Source organism: Pristiophorus japonicus, chromosome 1, assembly GCF_044704955.1.
Source record: "Pristiophorus japonicus isolate sPriJap1 chromosome 1, sPriJap1.hap1, whole genome shotgun sequence".
Classification (NCBI taxonomy): Eukaryota; Metazoa; Chordata; class Chondrichthyes; family Pristiophoridae; genus Pristiophorus; species Pristiophorus japonicus.
Window position 1 is genome coordinate 20,136,874 of NC_091977.1, and position 26,678 is coordinate 20,163,551.

General features: G+C 44.5%; 1 protein-coding gene across 3 annotated transcripts in view; it reads left to right on the forward strand.

Moving 5' to 3' along the window:
- The window catches only part of LOC139276839 (serine-rich 25 kDa antigen protein-like), a 130,533-nt gene that overhangs the window by 70,990 nt on the left and 32,865 nt on the right, over positions 1 to 26,678 (forward strand). For 2 of the 3 annotated variants that reach the window (XM_070894870.1, XM_070894939.1), the window contains exon 2: positions 18,313 to 18,362. In XM_070894870.1, the coding sequence (XP_070750971.1) occupies positions 18,313 to 18,362 (50 nt within the window). Of the gene's footprint in view, positions 1 to 17,257; positions 17,368 to 18,312; positions 18,363 to 26,678 lie in introns of those variants that run through there. The other variant, XM_070895003.1, reaches the window with a different exon arrangement.

Consider the following 26,678-nt stretch of genomic DNA (forward strand, 5'->3'; position numbering starts at 1 on the left):
GCTTTACTACCTTACGAATCCTTTTTTCAGTTTTACGCTGCATACTCATTCTTTTAGTTGGAGGGTCGGTTTTCTTCCCTTTTCTAGGAACTGGACGCAAGCATCCTGCTCGACTAGAGCTGTTTCCCATTCTCTCCGGGTGCAGTTTCTCGCGGTGTTTCCTGAAACGAGAGGTTAAGACACGCCCACAAAAATATATACACACACAGTATTTACAAAGCGCTCACCGGTGTCTCTTTTCGGCTCGGCTCGGGTCTCCTTTAGCTTTCTTGTTATTTTAGCTTCTTACGGTAGCTACCCTATGCCTCACCCTTCCGGGATCTCGGCGGCTTGCCCCCTTTTCTAGGACAGCCTAGGCACTTTCCCCCTTAAGCTGGGAAAATCCTTTTAAAATTCCTCTTTTTCTTTTAAGCCAATTTTTACTTTTAAACTTGTTCGTTTGGGATCTCGTTATCAGAGGTCCTGCAGACTACGCCAGAAACTGTCGAGGAAATTTCTAAGTTAAAGTAACTCAAGCGGAGATTTCAGAGTCTTGCTTCAAGAGATTCTTTTAATATGTACAGGCGAGATATCTCGGAGAGATGCTTGGTCCTTACCAAGGCAATACTCTGTTGTACAAGCAAATTGTCCCTATCTTTATACAGAAATAGAATACAGAAATAGAAAAGGAATCTTCTTCATTAGTTCCGTGAGTACAAAGGTCGTCTCGGGAGGCACACACTCTATCTGTCCTGGCATAGTTTCTCCCTGTTCACAGTCTGATAAGCAGAATATCAGGAGACTCCCTTTTAATAACAGATAGTCATTTAATTACATTTCTAAGTTTCAAGGCTAAAAAGTGTGGGTGTTGTTCTAGTCCTATTATTTCTTCAAATATAGCAAAAACAGAATTTAACCCTTCCCTTTACCATAAGCCATAGATTCATAGATTCTTTCTTCCACAATTGTAGGGAATTCTATTTTAAGGGGAGTAGATAGGCGTTTCTGCGGCCGCAATCAAAACTCCAGGATGGTATGTTGCCTCACTGGTGCAAGTGTCAAGGATGTCTCAGAGCAGCTGCAGGACATTTTTAAGGGGGAGGGTGAATAGCCAGTTGTCGTGGTGCAAAGAGGTACCAACGATATAGATAGAAAATAATATGAGGTGCTACAAGACGAACTTAGGGAGCTAGGAGCTAAATTAAAAAGTAGGACCTCAAAGGATTACTACCAGTGCCACGTGCTAGTCAGAGTCGGAATCACAGGATAGCTCAGATCAACACGTGGCTTGAGGAGTGGTGCAGCAGGGGGGGATTCAAATTACTGGGACACTGGAACCGGTTCTGGGGAAGTTGGGACCAGTACAAACCGGACGGTCTGCACCTGGGCAGGACCAGAACCAATGTCCTAGGGGAAGTGTTTGCTAGTGCTGTTGGGGAGGGGCTAAACTAATATGGCAGGGGGATGGGAACCTATGCAGGGAGACAGAGGGAAATAGAATGGGGGCAGAAGCAAAAGATAGAAAGAAGAAAAGTAAATGTGGAGGGCAGAGAAACCCAAGGCAAAAAGCAAAAAGGGCCACATTGCAGCAAAATTCTAAAGGGGCAAAGTGTGTTAAAAAGACAAGCCTGAAGGCTCTGTGCCTCAATATGAGGAGTATTCATAATAAGGTGGACGAATTAACTGCGCAGATAGCTGTTAACGGATATGATGTAATTGGCAGCATGGAGACATGGTTCCAGGGTGACCAAGGCTGGGAACTCAACTTCCAGGGGTAATCAACATTCAGGAAGGATAGACAGAAAGGAAAAGGAGGTGGGGTGGCTTTGCTGGTTAAAGATGAAATTAACGCAATCGTAAGGAAGGATATCAGCTTGGATGATGTGGAATCTGTATGGGTGGAGCTACGGAATACCAAAGGGCAGAAAACGCTAGTGGGAGTTGTGTACAGACCACCAAACAGTAGTAGCGATGTTGGGGACAGCATCAAATAAGAAATTAGGGAGGTGTGCAATAAAGGTACAGCAGTTATCATGGGCGACTTTAATCTACATATAGATTGGGCTAACCAAACTGGTAGCAATGCGGTGGAGGAGGATTTCCTGGAGTGTATTAGGGATGGTTTTCTAGACCAATATGTTGAGGAACCAACTCGAGGGCTGGCCATCCTAGACTGGGTGATGTGTAATGAGAAAGGACTAATTAGCAATCTTGTTGTACGAGGCCCCTTGGGGAAGAGTGACCATAATATGGTAGAATTCTTTATTCAAATGGAGAGTGACAGACTTAATTCAGAGACTAGGGTCCTGAACTTAAGGAAATGTAACTTCGATGCTCTGAGACGTGAATCGGCTACAATAGACTGGCGAATGATACTTAAAGGGTTGACGGTGGATAGGCAATGGCAAACATTTAAAGATCACATGGATGAACTTCAACAATTGTACATCCCTGTCTGGAGTAAAAATAAAACGGGGAAGGTAGTTCAACCGTGGCTAACAAGGGAAATTAAGGATAGTGTTGAATTCAAGGAAGAGGCATATAAATTAGTCAGAAAAAGCAGCAAACCTGAGGACTGAGAGAATTTTATAATTCAGCAGAGGAAGACAAAGGGTTTAATTAGGAGGAGGAAGATAGAGTTTGAGAGGAAGCTTGCTGGAAACATAAAAACTGCCTGCAAAATCTTCTATAGATAAATGAAGAGAAAAAGATTAGTGAAAACAAACGTAGGTCCCTTGCAGTCAGATTCAGGTGAATTTATAATGGGGAACAAAGAAATGGCGGACCAGTTGAACAAATACTTTGATTCTGTCTTCACGAAGGAAGACACAAATAACTTTCCAGAAATACTAGGGGACCGAGGGACTAGTAAGAAGGAAGAACTGAAGGAAATTCTTATTACGCGGGAAATTGTGTTGGGGATATTGATGGGATTGAAGGCCGATAAATCCCCGGGGCCTGATAGTCTGCATCACAGAGTACTTAAGGAAGTGGCCCTGGAAATAGTGGATGCATTGGTGATCATTTTGCAACAGTCTATCGACTCTGGATCAGTTCCTATGGACTAGAGGGTAGCTAATGTAACACCACTTTTTAAGAAAGGAGGGAGAGAGAAAATGGGTAATTGTAGACCGGTTAGCCTGACATCAGTATTGGCGAAAATGTTGCAATCAATTATTAAAAATGAAATAGCAGCACATTTGGAAAGCAGTGACAGGATCGGTCCAAGTCAGCATGGATTTATGAAAGGGAAATCATGCTTGACAAATCATCTAGAATTTTTTGAGGATGTAACTGGTCGAGTGGACAAGGGAGAACCAGTGGATGTGGTGTACTTGGACTTTCCAAAGGCTTTTGACAAGGTCCCACACAAGAGATTGGTGTGCAAAATTAAAGCACATGGTATTGGGGGTAATGTACTGACGTGGATAGAGAACTGGTTGCAGACAGGAAGCAGAGAGTCGGGATAAATGGGTCCTTTTCAGAATGGCAGGCAGTGACTAGTGGGGTGCCGCAGGGCTCAGTGCTGGGACCCCAGCTCTTTACAATATATATTAATGATTTGGATGAAGCAATTGAGTGTAATATCTCCAAGTTTGCAGATGACACTAAGCTGGGTGGTGATGTGAGCTGTGAGGAGGACGCTAAGAGGCTGCAGGGTGACTTTGACAGGATAGGTGCGTAGGCAAATGCATGGCAGAAGCAGTATAATGTGGACAAATGTGAGATTATCCACTTTGGGGGCAAAAACACGAAGGCAGAATATTATCTGAATGGCGGCAGATTAGGAAAAGGGGAGGTGCAACGAGACCTGGATGTCATGGTACATCAGTTGTTGAAAGTTGGCATGCAGGTACAGCAAGCGGTGAAGAAGGCAAATAGTATGTTGGCCTTCATAGCTAGGAGATTTGAGTTGAGGAGCAGTGAAGTCTTACTGCAGTTGTACAGGGCCATAATGAGGCCTCACCTGGAATATTTTGTTCAGTTTTGGTCCCCTAATCTGAGGAAGGATGTTCTTGCTATTGAGGGAGTGCAGCGAAGGTTCACCAGACTGATTCCCAGGATCGCAGAACTGACATATGAGGAGAGACTAGATCGACTGGGCCTGTATTCACTGGAGTTTAGAAGGATGAGAAGGGTTCTCATAGAAACACATAAAATTCTGACAGGGCTGGACAGGTTACATGCAGGAAGAATGTTTCCGATGTTGGGGAAGTCCAGAACCAGGGGACATAGTCTAAGGATAATGGGTAAGCCATTTAGGACTGAGATGAGGAGAAGCCTGTGTTCATCTGTGGAAATCCCTACCGCAGAGAGTTGTTGATGCCAGTTCATTGGATATATTCAAGAGAGAATATGGCTAAAGGGATCAAGGGGTAGGGCGAGAAAGCAGGAAAGGGGTACTGGGGTGAATGATCAGCCAAAAAACTTATTGAATGGTGATGCAGGCTCGAAGGGCCGACTGGCCTACTCCTGCACCTATTGTCTATGTTTCTAAATCAGAAGCACGGATATGTTCTGCTAAAGGTCACAGAAGCACATTTCACAACTAATGCAAAGTAGGTTGTAAAGAGACAGAATTCTGAGAGTCATAGCAACACGGAAACATAGGAACAGGAAGTGGCAATTTAACCGCTCCAGCTCCAGCCTGCTCCAGCATTCGATCAGATCATGGCTGATCTGTACCTTAACCCCAAATACCCGCCTTGGTTCCGTAACCCTCAATACCCTTACCCAACAAAAAGCTGTCAATCCCAATTCTATACACGAGGGAATGCAAGGAAAGTCTATGGAACCTATGAAAAGCAGAATATATTTTAAAGGTGAGAGACGAGTAAATGTTGGTATTGAGAGGGATTTAGGTGTCCTTGTACACAAATCACAGAAAGTTAACATGCAGCTACAGCAAGCAATCAGGAAGGCAAGGGATATGTTGGTCCAAACTTCCTCTAAGGCACCGCCTGCCCTAGCCCTAAACTCACATCTTTCTCCAGCTTCTGTTTGATCTCCTCACTTGATCTCCCCAAGCTCAGCTTGTCCATGAGACCCATTTCCTGCTCCCCTGACGCTATTCCAACCAAACTGATCACCACCCAACTTCCTTTTTTGGCTCCCATGTTAGCCAACATTGTTCACGCTTTTTTCTCCTCAAGTACTGTTCCCCTCTTCCTCAAATCTGCCGTCATCACCCCTGTCCTCAAACAACCTTGACCGCACTGTCCTTGCTCGCTACCGCCCCATCTCCAACTTCCCTTTCCTCTTCAAAATCCTTGAACATGTTGTTGTCCCCCAAATCCGTGACCTTCTTTCGCAGAACTTCATGGTTGAATCCCTTCAATCCGGTTTTCGCCTCAGACACTGTACCGAAAGGGCTCACATCAAAGTCACAAATGACATCCTTTGTGACTGTGACAAAGGTAAACTATCCATCCTCATCTTCCTGGACCTTGCTGCAGTATTTGACACGGTTGATCGCTCCCTCTTCCTCCACCATCGTCCAGCTGAGTGGGACTGCACTCGCCTGGTTCCATTCTGATCTATCTAATCGTAGCCAGAGAATCACCTGCAATGGCTTCTCTTCCCGCCTCCGCATTGTTACCTCTGGTGGCCCCCAAAGATGTATCCTTGGCCCCTCCTATTTCTCATCTATGTGCTGACCCTTGGCGACATCATCCGATAACACAGAGTCAGTTTCCACATGTACGCTTGACGACACCCAGCTCTATCTCTCCATCACTTCTCTCGACCCCTCCTCAGTCTCTAAATTGTCAGACTGCTTGTCTGACATCCAGTACTGGATGAGCAGAAATTTTCTCCAATTAGATATTGCGAAGACCTAAGCCATTGTATTTGGTCCCCGCCACAAACTGCGTTCCCTAACCACTGACTCCATCCCTCTCCCTAGCATCTGTCTGAGGCTGAACCAGACAGTTTGCAAACTTGGTGTCCTATTTGATCCTGAAATGAGCTTCCGGCCACATATCCGCGGCATAACTAAAACCGTCTATTTCAACCTCCGTAACATTGACTGTCTCTGCCCCGCCTCAGATCATCTGCTGCTGAAACCGTCATCCACGCCTTTGCAACCTCTAGACTTGACCCCTCCAACTCACTCCTGGCTGGCCTCCCACATTCTACCCTATGTAAACTTGAGGTCATCCAAACCTCGGCAGCCTGTGCACCAAGTCCTGATCACCCATCAGCCTTGTGCTCGCTGACCAACATTGCCTCCCGGATAAACAACCCCTCGATTTCAAAATTCTCATCCTTCTTTACAAATTCTTCCATGACCTCACCCCTCCCTATGTCTGTAATCTCCTCCAGCCTCACATCCCACCGAGATGTCTGCGCTCCTCTAATTCTGCCCTCCTGAGCATCCCTGATTACTATCGCTCAACCATCGGTGGCCGTGCCTTCTGTTGCCTGGGCCCCAAGCTCTGGAACTCCCTCCCTAAACCTCCCCGCCTCTCCACCTCTCTTTCCTCCTTTAAGAAGCTCCTTAAAACCTACCTCTTTAACCAACCTTTTAGTCAGCTACTGTAATTTCTTCTTTCTGTGGCTCGGTGTCAAAATGTGTCTGTTTTCTCTTCTATCACTACTGTGAAGTGCCTTGGAACGTTTTGCTCCATTAAAGGCGCTATATAAATTCAAGTTGTTGTTGTTTCTGTTTCATTGCCAGGCGGTTGGAGTGTAAGAGCAAGGATGTCCTGCTACAATTGTACAGGGCTTTGGTGGGACCACACCTGGAGTACTGTGCACAGTTTTGGCCTCCTTTCCTAAGGAAGGATATACTTGCCTTAGAAGGAGTGCAAAGAAGGTTCACTTGATTGATCCCTGGGATGAGAAACTGAGTAGAGTGGGCCTCTATTCTCTGGAGTTGAGAAGAATCAGGGGTGATCTCATTGAAACAGGAAAAATTCTCAGTCATGATCGTATTGAATGGTGGAGCAGGCTCGAGGGGCCGTATTTTTAGAAATTACTTCTTGGGATGTGGGTATCATTGCCAAGGCCGGCATTTATTGCCCATCCTAATTGCCCTTGAGAAGGTGGTGGTGAGCCGCCTTCTTGAACCGCTGCAATCCACACGGTGAAGGTACTCCCACAGTGCTGTTAGGGAGGGAGTTGTTCCAGGATTGTGACCCAGCGACGATGAAAGAATGCCGATATATTTACAAGTCAGGATGTTGTGCAACTTGGAGGGGAACTTGCAGGTGATGGAGGTCACTGGTTTGGGAAGAGCTGTCTTCGAAATAGTGACTGTCGGATCTTTTACGTCCACTTGAGAGAACAGATGGGGCTTCAGTTTAAAGTCTCTTCCGAAAGATGGCATCTCCGACAGTGCGGCGCTCCCTCAGTACTGCCCCTCCGACAGTACAGTGCCTCCTCAGTACTGCCCCTCCGACAGTGCGGCACTCCCTCAGTACTGTCCCTCCGAATGTGCGGCGCTCCCGCAGTACTGCCCCTCCGACAGTGCAGCACTCCCTCAGTACTGCCCCTCCAACAGTACAGTGCCTCCTCAGTACTGCCCCTCCGACAGTGCGGCACTCCCTCAGTACTGCCCCTCCGAATGTGTGGCGCTCCCGCAGTACTGCCCCTCCGACAGTGCGGTGCTCCCTCAGTACTGCCCCTCCGACAATGCGGCGCTCCCGCAGTACTGCCCCTCCGACAGTGCGGCGCTCCCTCAGTACTACCCCACCGACAGTGCAGCGCATTCTCAGTACTGCCCCTCCGACAGTGTGGCGCTCCATCAGTACTGCCCCTCCGACAGTGCGGCGCTCCCTCAGTACTACCCCACCGACAGTGCAGCGCATTCTCAGTACTGCCCCTCCGACAGTGTGGCGCTCCATCAGTACTGCCCCTCCAACAGTGCAGCGCATCCTCAGTACTGCCCCTCCGACAGTGCGGCACTCCCGTAGTACTGCGCCTCCGACAGTGCGGTGCTCCCTCAGTACTGCCCCTCCAACAGTGCGGCGCTACCTCAGTACTGCCCCTCCGACAGTGCAGCGCATCCTCAGTACTGCCCCTCCAACAGTGTGGCGCTCCCTCAGTACTGCACTGGAGTGTCAGCCGAGATTTATTCGTGCTCAAGTCTCTGGAGTGGGACTTGAACCCACAACCTTCTGACTCAGAGGCGAGTGTGCTACCCACTGATGCACAGTTGACAGTTGTAGGTGGTAATCAGCAGGAGGTTTCCTTGCCCATGCTTGACCTGAAGCCACAAGACTTCATGGGGTCCAGAGTCAATGTTGAGGACTCCAAGAGCCACTTCCTCCCGACTGTATACCACTGTGCTGCCACCTCGGGTGGGTCTGTCCTGCTGGTGGGACAGGAGATATCCGGAGCTGGTGACGGAGAAGTCTGGGACATTGGCAGAAAGGTATGATTCTGTGCATATGACTGTGTCAGGCTGTGTTTTTATTAGTCTGTGGGACAGCTCTCCCAATTTTGGCACAGGTCCCCAGAACTCACATTCTCTGGATCAATAGTGCAGTGACATACGCACTGTGCTACCCTACCCTCAATGGTCTCAGTCCCTTTGTAACACCTGATTGCTCAGTGTTACAGTGTGTGTGAAAAGGCCTAGTCCCTAATAGACACCACAGTCTCCATTTTGCAGATCCCCGTGCATGAGCACCAGTGTACAAGGAAGTTACTCAAAGCGACTATGGACCTATTGTCGATTCTGTGTCGGCCTGATCTTTGCATCTCTGTGGTTAACGGATTTGAATGTTGCACGCTGTGTGTTGCAGGTAGGACAATGCCAGGCTACAAAAAGGTGGAGGCTTGTTGTGTTTGTCAGAGGATACTGAGAGACTGATAACAGTGCACTGTTCCAATCAGGAGGGCAGGAAAAAGAGTGGGAGAGCTATAGTGGTAGGGAATTCTATTTTAAGGGGAGTAGATAGGCGTTTCTGCGGCCGCAATCAAAACTCCAGGATGGTATGTTGCCTCACTGGTGCAAGTGTCAAGGATGTCTCAGAGCAGCTGCAGGACATTTTTAAGGGGGAGGGTGAATAGCCAGTTGTCGTGGTGCAAAGAGATACCAACGATATAGATAGAAAATAATATGAGGTGCTACAAGACGAACTTAGGGAGCTAGGAGCTAAATTAAAAAGTAGGACCTCAAAGGATTACTACCAGTGCCACGTGCTAGTCAGAGTAGGAATCACAGGATAGCTCAGATCAATACGTGGCTTGAGGAGTGGTGCAGCAGGGGGGGATTAAAATTACTGGGACACTGGAACCGGTTCTGGGGAAGTTGGGACCAGTACAAACTGGACGGTCTGCACCTGGGCAGGACCAGAACCAATGTCCTAGGGGAAGTGTTTGCTAGTGCTGTTGGGGAGGGGCTAAACTAATATGGCAGGGGGATGGGAACCTATGCAGGGAGACAGAGGGAAATAGAATGGGGGCAGAAGCAAAAGATAGAAAGAAGAAAAGTAAATGTGGAGGGCAGAGAAACCCAAGGCAAAAAGCAAAAAGGGCCACATTGCAGCAAAATTCTAAAGGGGCAAAGTGTGTTAAAAAGACAAGCCTGAAGGCTCTGTGCCTCAATATGAGGAGTATTCATAATAAGGTGGACGAATTAACTGCGCAGATAGCTGTTAACGGATATGATGTAATTGGCAGCATGGAGACATGGTTCCAGGGTGACCAAGGCTGGGAACTCAACTTCCAGGGGTAATCAACATTCAGGAAGGATAGACAGAAAGGAAAAGGAGGTGGGGTGGCTTTGCTGGTTAAAGATGAAATTAACGCAATCGTAAGGAAGGATATCAGCTTGGATGATGTGGAATCTGTATGGGTGGAGCTACGGAATACCAAAGGGCAGAAAACGCTAGTGGGAGTTGTGTACAGACCACCAAACAGTAGTAGCGATGTTGGGGACAGCATCAAATAAGAAATTAGGGAGGTGTGCAATAAAGGTACAGCAGTTATCATGGGCGACTTTAATCTACATATAGATTGGGCTAACCAAACTGGTAGCAATGCGGTGGAGGAGGATTTCCTGGAGTGTATTAGGGATGGTTTTCTAGACCAATATGTTGAGGAACCAACTCGAGGGCTGGCCATCCTAGACTGGGTGATGTGTAATGAGAAAGGACTAATTAGCAATCTTGTTGTACGAGGCCCCTTGGGGAAGAGTGACCATAATATGGTAGAATTCTTTATTCAAATGGAGAGTGACAGACTTAATTCAGAGACTAGGGTCCTGAACTTAAGGAAATGTAACTTCGATGCTCTGAGACGTGAATCGGCTACAATAGACTGGCGAATGATACTTAAAGGGTTGACGGTGGATAGGCAATGGCAAACATTTAAAGATCACATGGATGAACTTCAACAATTGTACATCCCTGTCTGGAGTAAAAATAAAACGGGGAAGGTAGTTCAACCGTGGCTAACAAGGGAAATTAAGGATAGTGTTAAATTCAAGGAAGAGGCATATTAATTAGTCAGAAAAAGCAGCAAACCTGAGGACTGAGAGAATTTTATAATTCAGCAGAGGAAGACAAAGGGTTTAATTAGGAGGAGGAAGATAGAGTTTGAGAGGAAGCTTGCTGGAAACATAAAAACTGCCTGCAAAATCTTCTATAGATATATGAAGAGAAAAAGATTAGTGAAAACAAACGTAGGTCCCTTGCAGTCAGATTCAGGTGAATTTATAATGGGGAACAAAGAAATGGCGGACCAGTTGAACAAATACTTTGATTCTGTCTTCACGAAGGAAGACACAAATAACTTTCCGGAAATACTAGGGGACCGAGGGACTAGTGAGAAGGAAGAACTGAAGGAAATTCTTATTACGCGGGAAATTGTGTTGGGGATATTGATGGGATTGAAGGCCGATAAATCCCCGGGGCCTGATAGTCTGCAACACAGAGTACTTAAGGAAGTGGCCCTGGAAATAGTGGATGCATTGGTGATCATTTTGCAACAGTCTATCGACTCTGGATCAGTTCCTATGGACTAGAGGGTAGCTAATGTAACACCACTTTTTAAGAAAGGAGGGAGAGAGAAAATGGGTAATTGTAGACCGGTTAGCCTGACATCAGTATTGGCGAAAATGTTGCAATCAATTATTAAAAATGAAATAGCAGCACATTTGGAAAGCAGTGACAGGATCGGTCCAAGTCAGCATGGATTTATGAAAGGGAAATCATGCTTGACAAATCATCTAGAATTTTTTGAGGATGTAACTGGTCGAGTGGACAAGGGAGAACCAGTGGATGTGGTGTACTTGGACTTTCCAAAGGCTTTTGACAAGGTCCCACACAAGAGATTGGTGTGCAAAATTAAAGCACATGGTATTGGGGGTAATGTACTGACGTGGATAGAGAACTGGTTGCAGACAGGAAGCAGAGAGTCGGGATAAATGGGTCCTTTTCAGAATGGCAGGCAGTGACTAGTGGGGTGCCGCAGGGCTCAGTGCTGGGACCCCAGCTCTTTACAATATATATTAATGATTTGGATGAAGCAATTGAGTGTAATATCTCCAAGTTTGCAGATGACACTAAGCTGGGTGGTGATGTGAGCTGTGAGGAGGACGCTAAGAGGCTGCAGGGTGACTTTGACAGGATAGGTGCGTAGGCAAATGCATGGCAGAAGCAGTATAATGTGGACAAATGTGAGATTATCCACTTTGGGGGCAAAAACACGAAGGCAGAATATTATCTGAATGGCGGCAGATTAGGAAAAGGGGAGGTGCAACGAGACCTGGATGTCATGGTACATCAGTTGTTGAAAGTTGGCATGCAGGTACAGCAAGCGGTGAAGAAGGCAAATAGTATGTTGGCCTTCATAGCTAGGAGATTTGAGTTGAGGAGCAGTGAAGTCTTACTGCAGTTGTACAGGGCCATAATGAGGCCTCACCTGGAATATTTTGTTCAGTTTTGGTCCCCTAATCTGAGGAAGGATGTTCTTGCTATTGAGGGAGTGCAGCGAAGGTTCACCAGACTGATTCCCAGGATCGCAGAACTGACATATGAGGAGAGACTAGATCGACTGGGCCTGTATTCACTGGAGTTTAGAAGGATGAGAAGGGTTCTCATAGAAACACATAAAATTCTGACAGGGCTGGACAGGTTACATGCAGGAAGAATGTTTCCGATGTTGGGGAAGTCCAGAACCAGGGGACATAGTCTAAGGATAATGGGTAAGCCATTTAGGACTGAGATGAGGAGAAGCCTGTGTTCATCTGTGGAAATCCCTACCGCAGAGAGTTGTTGATGCCAGTTCATTGGATATATTCAAGAGAGAATATGGCTAAAGGGATCAAGGGGTAGGGCGAGAAAGCAGGAAAGGGGTACTGGGGTGAATGATCAGCCAAAAAACTTATTGAATGGTGATGCAGGCTCGAAGGGCCGACTGGCCTACTCCTGCACCTATTGTCTATGTTTCTAAATCAGAAGCACGGATATGTTCTGCTAAAGGTCTCAGAAGCACATTTCACAACTAATGCAAAGTAGGTTGTAAAGAGACAGAATTCTGAGAGTCATAGCAACACGGAAACATAGGAACAGGAAGTGGCAATTTAACCGCTCCAGCTCCAGCCTGCTCCAGCATTCGATCAGATCATGGCTGATCTGTACCTTAACCCCAAATACCCGCCTTGGTTCCGTAACCCTCAATACCCTTACCCAACAAAAAGCTGTCAATCCCAATTCTATACACGAGGGAATGCAAGGAAAGTCTATGGAACCTATGAAAAGCAGAATATATTTTAAAGGTGAGAGACTAGTAAATGTTGGTATTCAGTGGGATTTAGGTGTCCTTGCACACGAATCACAGAAAGTTAACATACAGGTACAGCAAGCAATCAGGAAGGCAAGCGATATGTTGGGCCAAACTTCCTCTAAGGCTCCCCCTGCCCTAGCCCTAAACTCACATCTTCCTCCAGTTTCTCTTTGATCTCCCTTCTTGATCTCCCCAAGCTCAGCTTGTCCATGAGACCCATTTCCTGCTCCCCTGATGCTATTCCAACCAAACTGCTCACCACCCAACTTCCTTTTTTGGCTCCCATGTTAGCCAACATTGTTAACAGTTCTCTCTCCTCAAGTACTGTTCCCCTCTTCCTCAAATCTGCCATTATCACCCCTGTCCTCAAACAACCTTGACCGCACTGTGCTTGCTAGCTACTGCCCCATCTCCAACTTCCCTTTCCTTTCCAAATTCCTTGAACGTGTTGTCGCCTCCCAAATTTGTGACCTTCTTTCCCAGAACTCCATGGTTGAATCCCTTCAATCCAGTTTTCGCTCTTGCCATAGTACTGAAACGGCTCTCACCAAAGTCACAAATGACATCCTTTGTGACTGTGACAAAGGTAAACTATCCCTCCTCGTCTTCCTGGACCTTGCTGCAGTCTTTGACACGGTTGATCGCTCCCTCCTCCTCCACCATCGTCCAGCTGGGTGGGACTGCACTCGCCTGGTTCCATTCTGATCTAACTAATCGTAGCCAGAGAATCACCTGCAATGGCTTCTCTTCCCACCCCGGCATCGTTACCTCTGGTGTCCCGCAAAGATATATCCTTGGCCCCTCCTATTTCTCATCTATGTGCTGACCCTTGGCGACATCATCCGAAAACACAGAGTCAGTTTCCACATGTACGCTGACGACACCCAGCTCTATCTCTCCACTACTTCTCTCGACCTCTCCTCAGTCTCTAATTGTCAGACTGCGTTGTCTGACATCCAGTACTGGATGAGCAGAAATTTTCTCCAATTAGATATTGCGAAGACCTAAGCCATTGTATTCGGTCCCCGCCACAAACTGCGTTCCCTAACCACTCCATCCCTCTCCCGAGCATCTGTCTGAGGCTGAACCAGGCTGTTTGCAAACTTGGTGTCATATTTGACCCCGAAATGATCTTCCGGCCAAATATCCGCAGCATAACTAAAACTATCTATTTCCACCTCCGTAACATTGCCCGCCTCCACCCTTGACTCGGCTCATTTGCTGCTGCAACCCTCATCCATGTCTTTGTTACCTCTCGACTTGACTTTTCCAATTCACTCCTGGTTGGCCTCCCACATTCTACTCTATGGAAACTAGAGGTGATTCAAAACTCGGCTGCCCTGTGTCCGAACTCACATCAAGTCCCGCTCACCCATCCTCCCCTACATTGACCTACATTGGCTCCCGGTTAAACAATGCCTTTATTTCAAAATTCTCATCCTTGTTTACAAATCCCTCCATAGCCCTCGTCCCTCCCTATCTCTGTAATCTCCTCCAGCCTCACAACCCCCCGAGATGTCTGTGCTCCTCTAATTCTGCCTTCCTGAGCATCCCTGCTTATAATCACTCAACCATCGGTGGCCGGGCCCCAAGCTCTGGAACTCCCTCCCTAAACCTCCCCGCCTCGCCACCTCTCTTTTTTCCTTTAAGACGCTCCGTAAAACCGACCTCTTTAACCAAGGTTTTGGTCAGATACTGTAATTTCTTCTTCTGTGGCTCGGTGTCAAAATGTATCTGTTTTCTCTTCTATCACTACTGTGAAGCGCCTTGGAACATTTTGAAACATAAAAACATAGAAAATAGGTGCAGGAGTCGGCCATTCGGCCCTTCGAGCCTGCACTACCATTCAATAAGACCATGGCTGATCATTCCCTCAGTACCCCTTTCCTGCTTTCTCTCCATACACCTTGATCCTCTTAACCGTAAGGGCCATATCTAACTCCCTCTTGAATATATCCAATGAACTGGCATCAACAACTCTCTGCGGCAGAGAATTCCACAGGTTAACAACTCTCTGAGTGAAGAAGTTTCTCCTCATCTCAGTCCTAAATGCCCTACCCCTTATCCTAAGACTATGTTCCCTGGTTCTGGACTTCCCCAACATCGGGAACATTCTTCCCGCATCTAACCCATCAGAATCTTATACGTTTCTATGAGATCCCCTCTCATCCTTCCAAACTCCAATGAATAAAGGCCCAGTGATCCAGTCTCTCCTCATATGTCAGTCCTGCCATCCCGGGAATCAGTCTGGTGAACCTTCGCTGCACTCCCTCAATAGCAAGAACATCCTTCCTCAGATTAGGAGACCAAAACTGAACACAATATTCCAGGTGAGGCCTCACCAAGGCCCTGTACAACTGCAGTAAGACCTCCCTGCTTCTATACTCAAGTCCTCTAGCTATGAAGGCCAACATACCATTTGCCTTCTTCACCGCCTGCTATACCTGTATGCCAACTTTCAATGACTGATGTACCATGACACCCAGGTCTCGTTGCACCTCTCCTTTTCCTAATCTGCCGCCATTCAGATAGTATTCTGTCTTTGCGTTTTTGCCCCCAAAGTGGATAACCTCACAATTATCCACATTATACTGCATCTGCCATGCATTTGCCCACTGACCTAACCTGTCCAAGTCACCCTGCAGCCTCCTAGCATCCCCCTCACAGCTCACACCGCCACCCAGTTTAGTGTCATCTGCAAACTTGGAGGTATTATACTCAATTCCTTTGCCTCCATTAAAGACGCTATATAAATGCAAGTTGTTGTTTCTGTTTCATTGCGAGGCGGTTGGTGTGTAAGAGTAAGGAAGTCCTGCTACAATTGTACAGGGCTTTGGTGGGACCACACCTGGAATACTGTGCACAGTTTTGGTCTCCTTTCCTAAGGAAGGATATACTTGCTTTCGAAGGAGTGCAAAGAAGGTTCACTTGATTGATCCCTGGGATGAGAACCTGAGTAGAGCGGCCTCTATTCTCTGTAGTTTAGAAGAATGAGGGGTGATCTCATTGAAACAGATAAAATTATTAGAGGGCTTGACAGGGTTAATGCTGAGAGGTTGTTTCCCCTGGGTGATGAGTCCAGAACAAAGGGTCACAGTCTCACCATCAAGGCTGGACCAATTAGGACTGAGATGAGGAGAAATTTCTTCACTCAGAGGGTGGTGAATCTTTGGAATTCTCTGCCCCATAGGGCTGTTGATGCTCAGTCTTTGAGTATATTCAAGACTGTGATTGATAGATGTTTGGGCACGAAGGGAGCCAAGGGATATGGGAATCGGGCTGAAAGGTGGAGTTGAGGTAGAAGATCAGCCATGATCTTATTGAATGGTGAAGCAGGCTCGCGAGGCCCTATTTTTTAAAATTAATTCCGGGATGAAGGCTTCGCTGCCAAGGCAGGCATTTATTGCCCATCCCCCTAATTGAGAAGGTGGTGGTGAGCCACCTTCTTGAACCACTGTAGTCCGTGTGGTGAAGGTACTCCCACAGTGCTGTTAGGGAGGGAGTTCCAGGATTTTGACCCAGCAACGATGAAGGAATAGCTATATATTTCTAAGTCAGGATGGTGTGTGACTTGGAGGGGAATGTGGAGGTGGTGGTGTTCCCTTGCATCTGCTGCCCTTGTCCTAGGTGGCAAAGGTCACGGGTTTGGGAGTTGTTGCCGAAGAAGTCTTGCGAGTTGCTGCAGTGCATCTTGTAGATGGTGCACACTGCAGCCATGGTATACCGGTGGAGGAGGGAGTGAACGTTGAAGGTGGTGGATGGGGTGCCAATCAGGCGGACTTCTTTGTCCTGCATGGTGTGAAGCTTCTTGAATGTTGTTGGAGCTGCACTCATCCAGGCAAGTGGAGAGTATTCCATCACACGCCCTACTTGCGCCTTGTAGATGGTGGAAAGGCTTTGGGGAGTCAGGAGGTGAGACACTCACCACAGAATACCCAGCCTCTGACCTGTCCTTGTTGTCACAGTATTTATGTGGCTGATCCAGTTAAGTTTCTGGTCAATGGTGACCCCCAGGATGTTGATGGTGGGGGATTCGGCGATGGTAATGCCGTTGAATGTCAAGGGGCAGTGGTTAGACTTTCTCTTGTTGGCACTTGTGGGCGCAAATGTTACTTTTCACTTCTCAGCCCAAGCCTGAATGTTGCTGCATGCGGGCATGGACTGCTTCATTGACGGACTCTGCTCCTATTGTTTATGTTCTTACGTACATTAAAATTTCAGTACACACACAGACCATTCCCCAATACTGACCATAACATGCTTAGACCCTCCCCAGTCCCATTGTCCCTATACCCTTCATGCTGGGCAGCTGAAGACAAATTCTGTTACAGCAGGTTACCATGGGCCCAGAGAGATATTTACATGTTTGATTACCTCAGATCATTTGACTGAAACTCTTTCATTTGCATGGATTCTAGCATATTATAGAGCATTAGTCAATGATAATGTGTCAGCCAATCAGCACTGCCATCAGTCACATCTACCTCTGATGTTGAGGGTTTGGTTAGATGAGCTGTCACTGAGCCTGACATCGCTCATAGCGGGCTGTACCTGGGACATTGCTCACAGCGGGCTGTACCTGGGACTGAGAAGGTTGCAGGTGATCAGAACTCTGCAGCTCACACAGCGACACCGCCTTTGGAGATTCTGGTAAGCAGTCGGGTATGAATGGGCTGTTAGAACCAGCTCAGGATTTGTCACTTGCTGAGTAGGGATTCAGGTGTGTGTACCTCTTGTCCAGTCCCGATACAGGGTTCAGTAATGAAGCGGGTCGACACAGGGAGACTGGATTGAGAGACAATGTACTGGTGTTTATCAAGGACTGGTGTTTGTAAGGAGGTGGCGCTCACCTCTGTCTGTAGGGTCCCCGTGAGGGAGAGAGGGAGAGCTTACCTCTGTCTGTAGAGTCCCAGTGAGGGAGAGAGGGAGTGCACATCTCTGCCTGTAGGGACCAGTGAGGGAGAGAGGGAGAGCTCACCTCTGTCGGCAGGGTCCCCGTGAGGGAGAGAGGGAGAGCTTACCTCTGTCTGTAGGGTCCCAGTGAGGGAGAGAGGGAGAGCTTACCTCTGTCTGTAGGGTCCCAGTGAGGGAGAGAGGGAGAGAACTCCCGTCTGTCTGTAGGGTCCCAGTGAGGGAGCGAGTTAGAGCTCACCTCTGTCTGTAGGGTCCCAGTGAGGGAGAGAGGGAAAGCTTACCTCTGTCTATAGGGACCAGTGAGGGAGAGAGAGAGCTCACCTCTGTCTGTAGGGTCCCAATGAGGGAGCGAGGGAGAGCTCACCTCTGCACTGGGAGTGTCAGCCTGGATTTGTTTCTCGAGTCTCTGGAGTGGGACTTGATCCCAACACCTTCTGACTCAGAGGCGAGTGTGCTAGCCACTGAGCCATGGCGGGCAATGCATTTGGGCAGGTTGAGGGATGTGGTGGGGCAGAATATGGAGTTTATATCGAAAGTCTGCCGGTGTCCCAGTGAGGGAGAGAGGTGGAGCTCCCCAATTATAAATTGATATACCCACCTGTCCAACTCCCTATTTAAAGTTCCCTCGGACCCCATTATCCCCCCAACTCTCTCATAATAATTCCCTGTTTTCACTTCCAGAATATCCCCCAGTACGATGAGGACTCTGCTGCTGATTCTGGTTTACCTGAGTAAGTCATTTTCATTTTAACAAACCGCACCATGTTTATTTAATGTCTTTATGTAGAAAATCCTCTCAAGGCGCTTCTGGTTTGTGATTTCCATTAGGGCAGTTTCAGGGAAATCTGATTGGGGAGGTTCAAACATGGAGTTTACATTGACATTCTTACATTCCTATTACTTATACTTTTAATTAGTGATCAGATTTAAAACCTATGCATTTGTGATAGGTATTCCATCATTTCTGTGCGCAGTTTTGTAGGGGGTGGTGGATCTGTCAGCTCGACTTCCTGACCCGGAGCGGTTTCGAGTCACTCCCACTCCCTGGTTCTTGACCATGGATTTATTAATCAGGGTGTGATAAAGTACAGCAGACAACTGTTTTGTACAAAGAAGGTTTGGGTTTTATTCAAGAAAGCAAATAACACACATACACTCCAATAAAAGTGTGAAATCTTACAAAAGAGTTCTAAATAATGGAGAATACTTTATTACGGGTAATAAACACAGCGGAAATACCTCCCACTTCCCATATACTCTCTGACTAGGTCAAACTCTAGGGTGCCAGGGATTAATGCTCACCAGATCCTTCCTTTGACAGCTAGGGCTGTTTCGCGGTTTCGGGGTTCTTTGGTTATAGCCGGTTTGCCTTGCCGTATCCCGGACGTGGTAGAAGACCTCTGCTGCGTATTGAAGTCAGTTGGGGTGAGTCCGCTGATGCAGTTAGACACGTTTTGGATTTATCTCTGGTGAGTACCCGATTTCCTTTGTTATCAGTAGGGTTTTAAGTTCTTTAGGTAATTTTTACCCGCTGGATAGTCTAGGCACAAATTGTAGAGTGGAAAACTTGCATGGACCCCGGTTTTCTTGGTAGTTGATTTTCCTGGTTGGTTTTGTCGGTCGCGGTGGTCCGGTTGATGGCTGTTACCAAGTCAGTTGGTATTGATGTTCCACTGATTGGTTTTCTTGAAGCTCGTTTATCCGATGTCGTGATGTTCCTTCCTGTGTTTTCTCGCTGTGTGCTCTCGATCTTGATCTTGTTGTTCCAAAGCGATGGTTAGAATAGTTCTCTTGGTATGATAGACCCTCAGTTATACTCTGAGAGGCTACTTAATCTTCGGGCCAAATCTAACGTTTCTTTTGCTTGAGCTTTGCTGCCCATTGATTTTAAGTGGTCTTGTTTGTTTAAGTTTTGGCGGGCTAGCTAACTGAAACTTGATTAAATGTTTCAATCTGGCATTGATAGACTTTGGGATCGCATTGCTCCTTATTTATGAGCTGAAGAGCCCTTGTCCATTGTAATAGCACTGCTTTGGCTTCGGGAAGTCTGGGCTGAGCCCGATATTTCTATGCATGTCGAAAAGGTGTTGGAATATTTGGGTCCTGTGGGTGGGGTGGATAATGTTTCTTCCGTGGTCGATTGTTTAAATGCTAATGTTTTCTGGGAGCCTGACTATGATTAAACAGCTCCCCCAGACAAACTGATTCGCTACAATATCCAAATTCTAAAGGTAAAGGTTGATCCCGCCCCTCTGTTTCTGCAGCTGTTCCCCACAGGCCCAAACATGCCTTTTAAAATCCCAAACTTGGTTAAGACTCGTGGATTTCTTCCATATGCATTTTAGGATCCCAAACTTTCTGTTTAATAGGCCCAAATCGAATTTCCTTTTCAGTGAGTCCAAACACTAGGGGGGGGTGGTTTCCACAAATTTTGTAATCTTACACCATATTACACAAAAAGGATGTCGAGGCACTTCAGAGGGTGGAATAAAGAATTGACAAGATGATACCAGAACTGAGATGTTATAACTCTCAGGAAAGACTGAACTGGTTGGGGCTCTTTTCTCTGAAAAAGATAAGGCTGAAGGAGGGAACCTGACAGAGGTCTTTAAAATGATGACAGTAAACGTACAGAAGATGTTTCCACTTATGGGTGAGACGAGATCGCGGGAGCCATCAATATAAGATCGTCACTAATAAATCCAGTAGCGAATTCGGGAGAAACTTCTTTACCCAGAGAGTGGTGAGAATGTGGAGCTCGCCACCACTCAGCGAGGCTGAGGCGATTGGCAGAGATTATTCACGGCTGAGCTCGATGAACGCACAGAGGGAAAGGAATAGAAGGATATGTTGATAGAGTTCGATGAAGATGGGTGGGAGGAGGCTCGTGTAGAGCATAAAAGCGTTAGGACCAGTTCAGCAAAATGGCCTCTTTCTGTGCTGTAAATTCATCGTAATTCCATGCGTACATACTTACACAATACTACAAGTATACTCTTAATTACTGAACAGATGTAAAAATTCAGCATTTGTAATATATCATTAATATTTGCAGCAGTGATTGATATTATTTATTATTAATTTGTTATAGACTTTAATACTTGCATTATTGATATTATTTATTATGCCTTTGTTATAGGCTTTAATACTTGCATTATTGATTTTATTTATTGGGGGAAAATTGCAGTCGGAGGACACCTCCGATCAAAATTCTTTTTATGAAAATACCTGGTGGTTCCGGAGGAACATAGACTTGTGCTGTGAGGCCCAGCTGCACAGTCCAGCGTACGGAAACATCTCTTGCAGGATCGTATGTGTGTCCTGGGATCACGCGGGCCGGGACCACCAATCACAATGTAGTATACTCGTGCATAGTAATGGGAGCTCCGAGCTCAGTTACTGTCAATGAGAATATCCCTAAAATCAAATGAAACACCGACATAAATAAAGAAAACACTTCATTTTTTTAAGTTAATAGAAATTGCATTAAATTAAATGTTTCAGAGAAAATTTTAGTTTGGTGAATTAAAAAAAAATGTTTTAATAGTGTTCAAAATAAACTTCTCTTCATAGACAGCTTTTTTTAATATAAAAATAAGAACATAAGAAATAGGAGCAGGAGTAGGCGGCTGGCTCCTCGAGCCTGCTCCGCCATTCAGTAAGATCATGGCTGATCTGATCTTGGCTTCCTTGCCCGCTCCCCATAACCCTTGACTCCCTTATGCACTTATAAGTAATTTTTTTCTCTGCTTTAAAACTCTTACACTGGTAAAAGTAGGCTATACGTCTGCTTTTATCAGGTGTAAGAGTTTGAAGGACATTCGCTGGGTAAGAGTTGGGCAAATAGTCCCCATCTCTGCCCAGCGGATGTCCTTCTCCCGGTGATGCGATGTGCGCTGAGAACTAGCGTTGGCGAAGCCTCTTTGTGTGTACGCACGTCGTACGCGCCTGGAGAGGCCACAATTTTCGTTTCATTATGCATTTGCAATATATCTTTAATATTTGTAATATCGATTCATATTTAGTATGCATTTATAATATATCTTTAATTTTTGAATTATTGATTCATATAATTTATTATGCATATTTAATATCTGCATTATTGATTGTCAGACTGCTTGTCCGACATCCAGTACTGGATGAGCAGAAATTTTCTCCAATTATATATTGGGAAGACCGAAGCCATCGTCTTTAGTCCCCACCACAAACTCCGTTCCCTCGTCACTGACTCCATCCCCCTCCCTAGCATTTGTCTGAGGCTGAGCTACACTGTTTGCAACCTCGGTGTCATTTTTGACCCTGAAATGAGCTTTCGACCACATAGCAACGGAACAACTAAAACTCCTTATTTCCACCTCCGTAACATCGCCCGCCTTCGCACTGCCTCAGCTCATCTGTAGCTGAAACTCTCATCCATGCCTTTGTTACATCTAGACCTGACTACTCCAAAGCACTCCTGGCTGCACTCCCACATTCTACCCTACATAAACTTGAGATCATCCAAAACTCGGCTGCTCCGTGTCCTAACTCACACCAAGTCCCGTTCACCCGTCACCCCCTGTGCTCGCTGACCTACATTGGCTTCCGGTTAAGGAACAGCTCAATTTCAAAATTCTCATCCTTATTTTCAAATCCCTCCGTGGTCTGCGTCCCTACTTAGCACTGTAATCTTCTCCAGTCCCACAACACCAGAGATGTCTGCGCTCCTCTAGTTCTGCCCTCTTGAGCATCCCTGATTATAATCGCTCAACCATGGATGGCCGTGCCTTCAGTTGCTTGGGCCCCAGCTCTAAAATTCCCTCCCTAAAGCTCTCTGCCGCTGTTCCTCTCTTTCCTTCTTTAAGACGCTCCTTAAAACCTACCTCTCTGACCAAGCTTTTGGTCATCTAGTTATTTGGCTCGGTGTCAAATTGTTGTCTGATAACACACTTGTGAAACATCTTGGGACGATTTACTATGTTAAAGGTGCTATATTAATACAAGTTGTTGTTGTTGTGGTTGTTGATATTTATTAATCATTTGTAATAGATATTTTAATATTTGTATTACTGATTAATATTATTTATTATGCTTTTGTAATAGACTTTAATACTTGCATTATTGATTCATATTATATAATATGCATTTTTAATACATCATTAATTTTGGAATTACTGATTGATATCCTTTGTAATGTATCTTTAATATTTGCATCACTGATTTATTTTATTTATTATGCATTTGTAATATCTTGAATATTTTCAAGATCTTGAGGTCTTGAATAAGGTCTTGAATATTTTCATTACCAATTGATAATATCTATTATCCATTTGTTGTATATCGTTAATTTTTGCATGACTGATTGATATTATTTATTATCCATTTGTAAGCGCCTTTAATACTTGCATTATTGATTCATATTATATAATATGCATTTTTAACATATCTTAAATATTTGCATTATTCATTTACATTATTCATTATACATTTGTGATAGATATTTAATACTTGCATTATTGATTCATAATATGAAATTGTGACAGATATTTCATATTTGCAATACTGATTGATATTATTTATTATGCATCTGTAATCTATCTTTAATTTTGGCATTCCTAATTCATGGGATTTATGATACATTTGTCATAGATATTTAACATTCGCAATTCTGATTGATATTATTTATTATTCATTTGTAATATATCACTAATTTTTGCATAACTGATATACTTTATTATTCCTGATTGATATTATTTAAGATGCATTTGTACTAAACTGTAATACTTGATTCATGTTATATAATAAGCATTTTAATATATCTTCAATATTATTGATTTATATTATTTGTTTATTATGCATTGCGATAGATATTTAACACTTGTATGGTTGATTTATATTAATTATTATGCATTTGTAACATACCTTTAATTTTTGCATTTCAGATTGATGTAATGTGTTACACATTTGTTATATATCTTTATTTTTGTTATTACTGATTCATAATATGCATTTGTAATGATTCTTGAATATTTTCATGATTGATTCATAATATTTATAATGCATTTGTGATCGATGTTTAAGAACATCAGAACGTAAGAATTAGGAACAGGAGTAGGCCATCTAGCCCCTCGAGCCTGCTCTGCCATTCAACAAGATCATAGCTGATCTGGCTGTGGACTCAGCTCCACTTACCCGCCCGCTCCCCATAACCCTTAATTCCCTTATTGGTTAAAAATCTATCTATCTATCTGTGACTTGGATACATTCAATGAGCTAGCCTCAACTGCTTCCTTGGGCAGAGAATTCCACAGATTCACAATCCTCTGGGAGAAGAAATTCCATCTCAACTCGGTTTTAAATTGGCTCCCCCGTATTTTGAGGCTGTGCCCCCTAGTTCTAGTCTCCCCTACCAGTGGAAACAACTTCTCTGCCTCTATCTTGTCTATCCCTTTCATTATTTTAAATGTTTCTATAAGATCACCCCTCATCCTTCTGAACTCCAACGAGTAAAGACCCAGTCTGCTCAATCTATCATCATAAGGTAACCCCCTCCTCTCCGGAATCAGCCTCGTGAATCATCTCTGTACCCCCTCCAAAGCTAGTATATCCTTCCTTAAGTAAGGTGACCAAAACTGCATGCAGTACTCCAGGTGCGGCCTCACCAATACTCTATACAGTTGCAGAAGGAGCTCCCTGCTTTTGTACTCCATCCCTCTCGCAATGAAGGCCAACATTCCATTCGCCTTCCTGATTACGTGTTGCACCTGCAAACTAAATTTTTGGGATTCATGCACAAGGACTCCCAGGTCCCTCTGCACCACAGCATGTTGTAATTTCGCCCCATTCAAATAATATTCCCTTTTACTGTTTTTTTTCCCAAGATGGATGACCTCACACTTCCGAAATTGTATTCCATCTGCCAAACCTTAGACCTTCGCTTAACCTATCGAAATCTCTTTGCAGCCTCTCTATGTCCTCTACACAACCCGCTTTCCCACTAATCTTTGTGTCACTGCAAATTTTGTTACACTACACTCTGTCCCCTCTTCCAGGTCATCTATGTATATTGTAAACAGTTATGATCGCTGTGGCACACCACTAACCACCGATTTCCAACCCGAAAAGGACCCATTTATCCTGACTCTCTGCTTTCTGTTAGCCAGCCAATTCTCGATCCATGCTAATATATTTCCTCTGACTCCACGTACCTTTATCTTCTGCAGTAACCTTTTGTATGACACCTTATCGAATGCCTTTTGAAAATCTAAATACACCACATCCATCGGTACACCTCTATCCACCATGCTCGTTATATCCTCAAAGAATTCCAATAAATTAGTTAAACATGATTTCCCCTTCATAAATCATGCTTGATTGCATTATTCCTATCTAGATGTCCCGCTATTTCTTCCTTAATGATAGTTTCAAGCATTTTCCCCACTACAGATGTTAAACTAACCGGCCTATAGTTACCTGCATTTTGTCTGCCCCCTTTTTTAAACAGAGGCGTTAAATTAGCTGCTTTCCAATCCGCTGGTACCTCCACAGAGTCCAGAGAATTTTGGTAGATTATAACGAATGCATCTGCTATAACTTCCGCCATCTCTTTTAATACTCTGGGATGCATTTCATCAGGAGCAGGGGACTTGTCTACCTTCAGTCTCATTAGCCTGTCCAGCACTACCCCCCTAGTGATAGTGATTGTCTCAAGGTCCTCCCTTCCCACATTCCTATGACCAGCAATTTCTGGCATGGTTTTTGTGTCTTCCACTGTGAAGATCGAAGCAAAATAATTGTTTAAGGTCTCAGCCATTTCCACATTTCCCATTCTTAAATCCCCCTTCTCATCTTCTAAGGGACCAACATTTACTTTAGTCACTCTTTTCTGTTTTATATATCTGTAAAAGCTTTTACTATCCGTTTTTATGTTTTGCGCAAGTTTACCTTCGTAATCTATCTTTCCTTTCTTTATTGCTTTCTTAGTCATTCTTTGCTGTCGTTTAAAATTTTCCCAATCTTCTATTTTCCCACTAACCTTGGCCACCTTATATGCATTCGTTTTTAATTTGATACTCTCCTTTATTTCCTTGGTTATCCACGTCTGGTTATCCCTTCTCTTACCGCCCTTCTTTTTCACTGGAATATATTTTTGTTGACCAGTATGAAAGAGCTCCTTAAAAGTCCTCCACTGTTCCTCAATTGTGCCACCGTTTAGTCTGTGTTTCCAGTCTACTTTAGCCAACTCTGCCCTAATCCCACTGTAGTCCCCTTTGTTTAAGCATAGTACACTCGTTTGAGACACTACTTCCTCACCCTCAATCTGTATTACAAATTCAACCATACTGTGATCACTCATTCCGAGAGGATCTTTTACTAGGAGATCGCTTATTATTCCTGTCTCATTACACAGGACCAGATCTAAGATAGCTTGCTCCCTTGTAGATTCTGTTTCACATATGTATCTGTGATTAATATTAATTATTATGCATTTGGTATAGTATTTAATATTTTTATTACGGATATGTATTATTTATTATGCATTTGTAATATAGAATTAATTTTTGCATTACTGATTGATATAATTCATTATTCTTTTGTAATAGATCTTGAAAATTTGCATTACTGATTCATATTAATAATCCTGCATTTGTGATAGATATTTAATAGTTGCAATTCTTATTGATATTATTCATTATACATTTATAATAAAGCTGAAATATTGCATTACTGATTCATATAATTTATTATTTCTTTGTAATGTATCTTTACTATTTGTATTATGGATTTATATTATTTATTATGAATTTGTAATATATCTTTAATATTTGCATTATTTATTGATATTATTTATTATGCATGTGATAGATATTTCACATCTTTGATTAATATTAATTATTATATACTTGTAATATATTTTTAATATTTGGGTTATCGATTCAAATTATTTATTACGCATTTGTAATAGAGCATAAGAACATAAGAAATAGGAGCAGGAATAGGCCATATGGCCCCTCTATGCCTGCTCCGCCATTCAATAAGATCATGGCTGATCTGATCAACTCCACTTC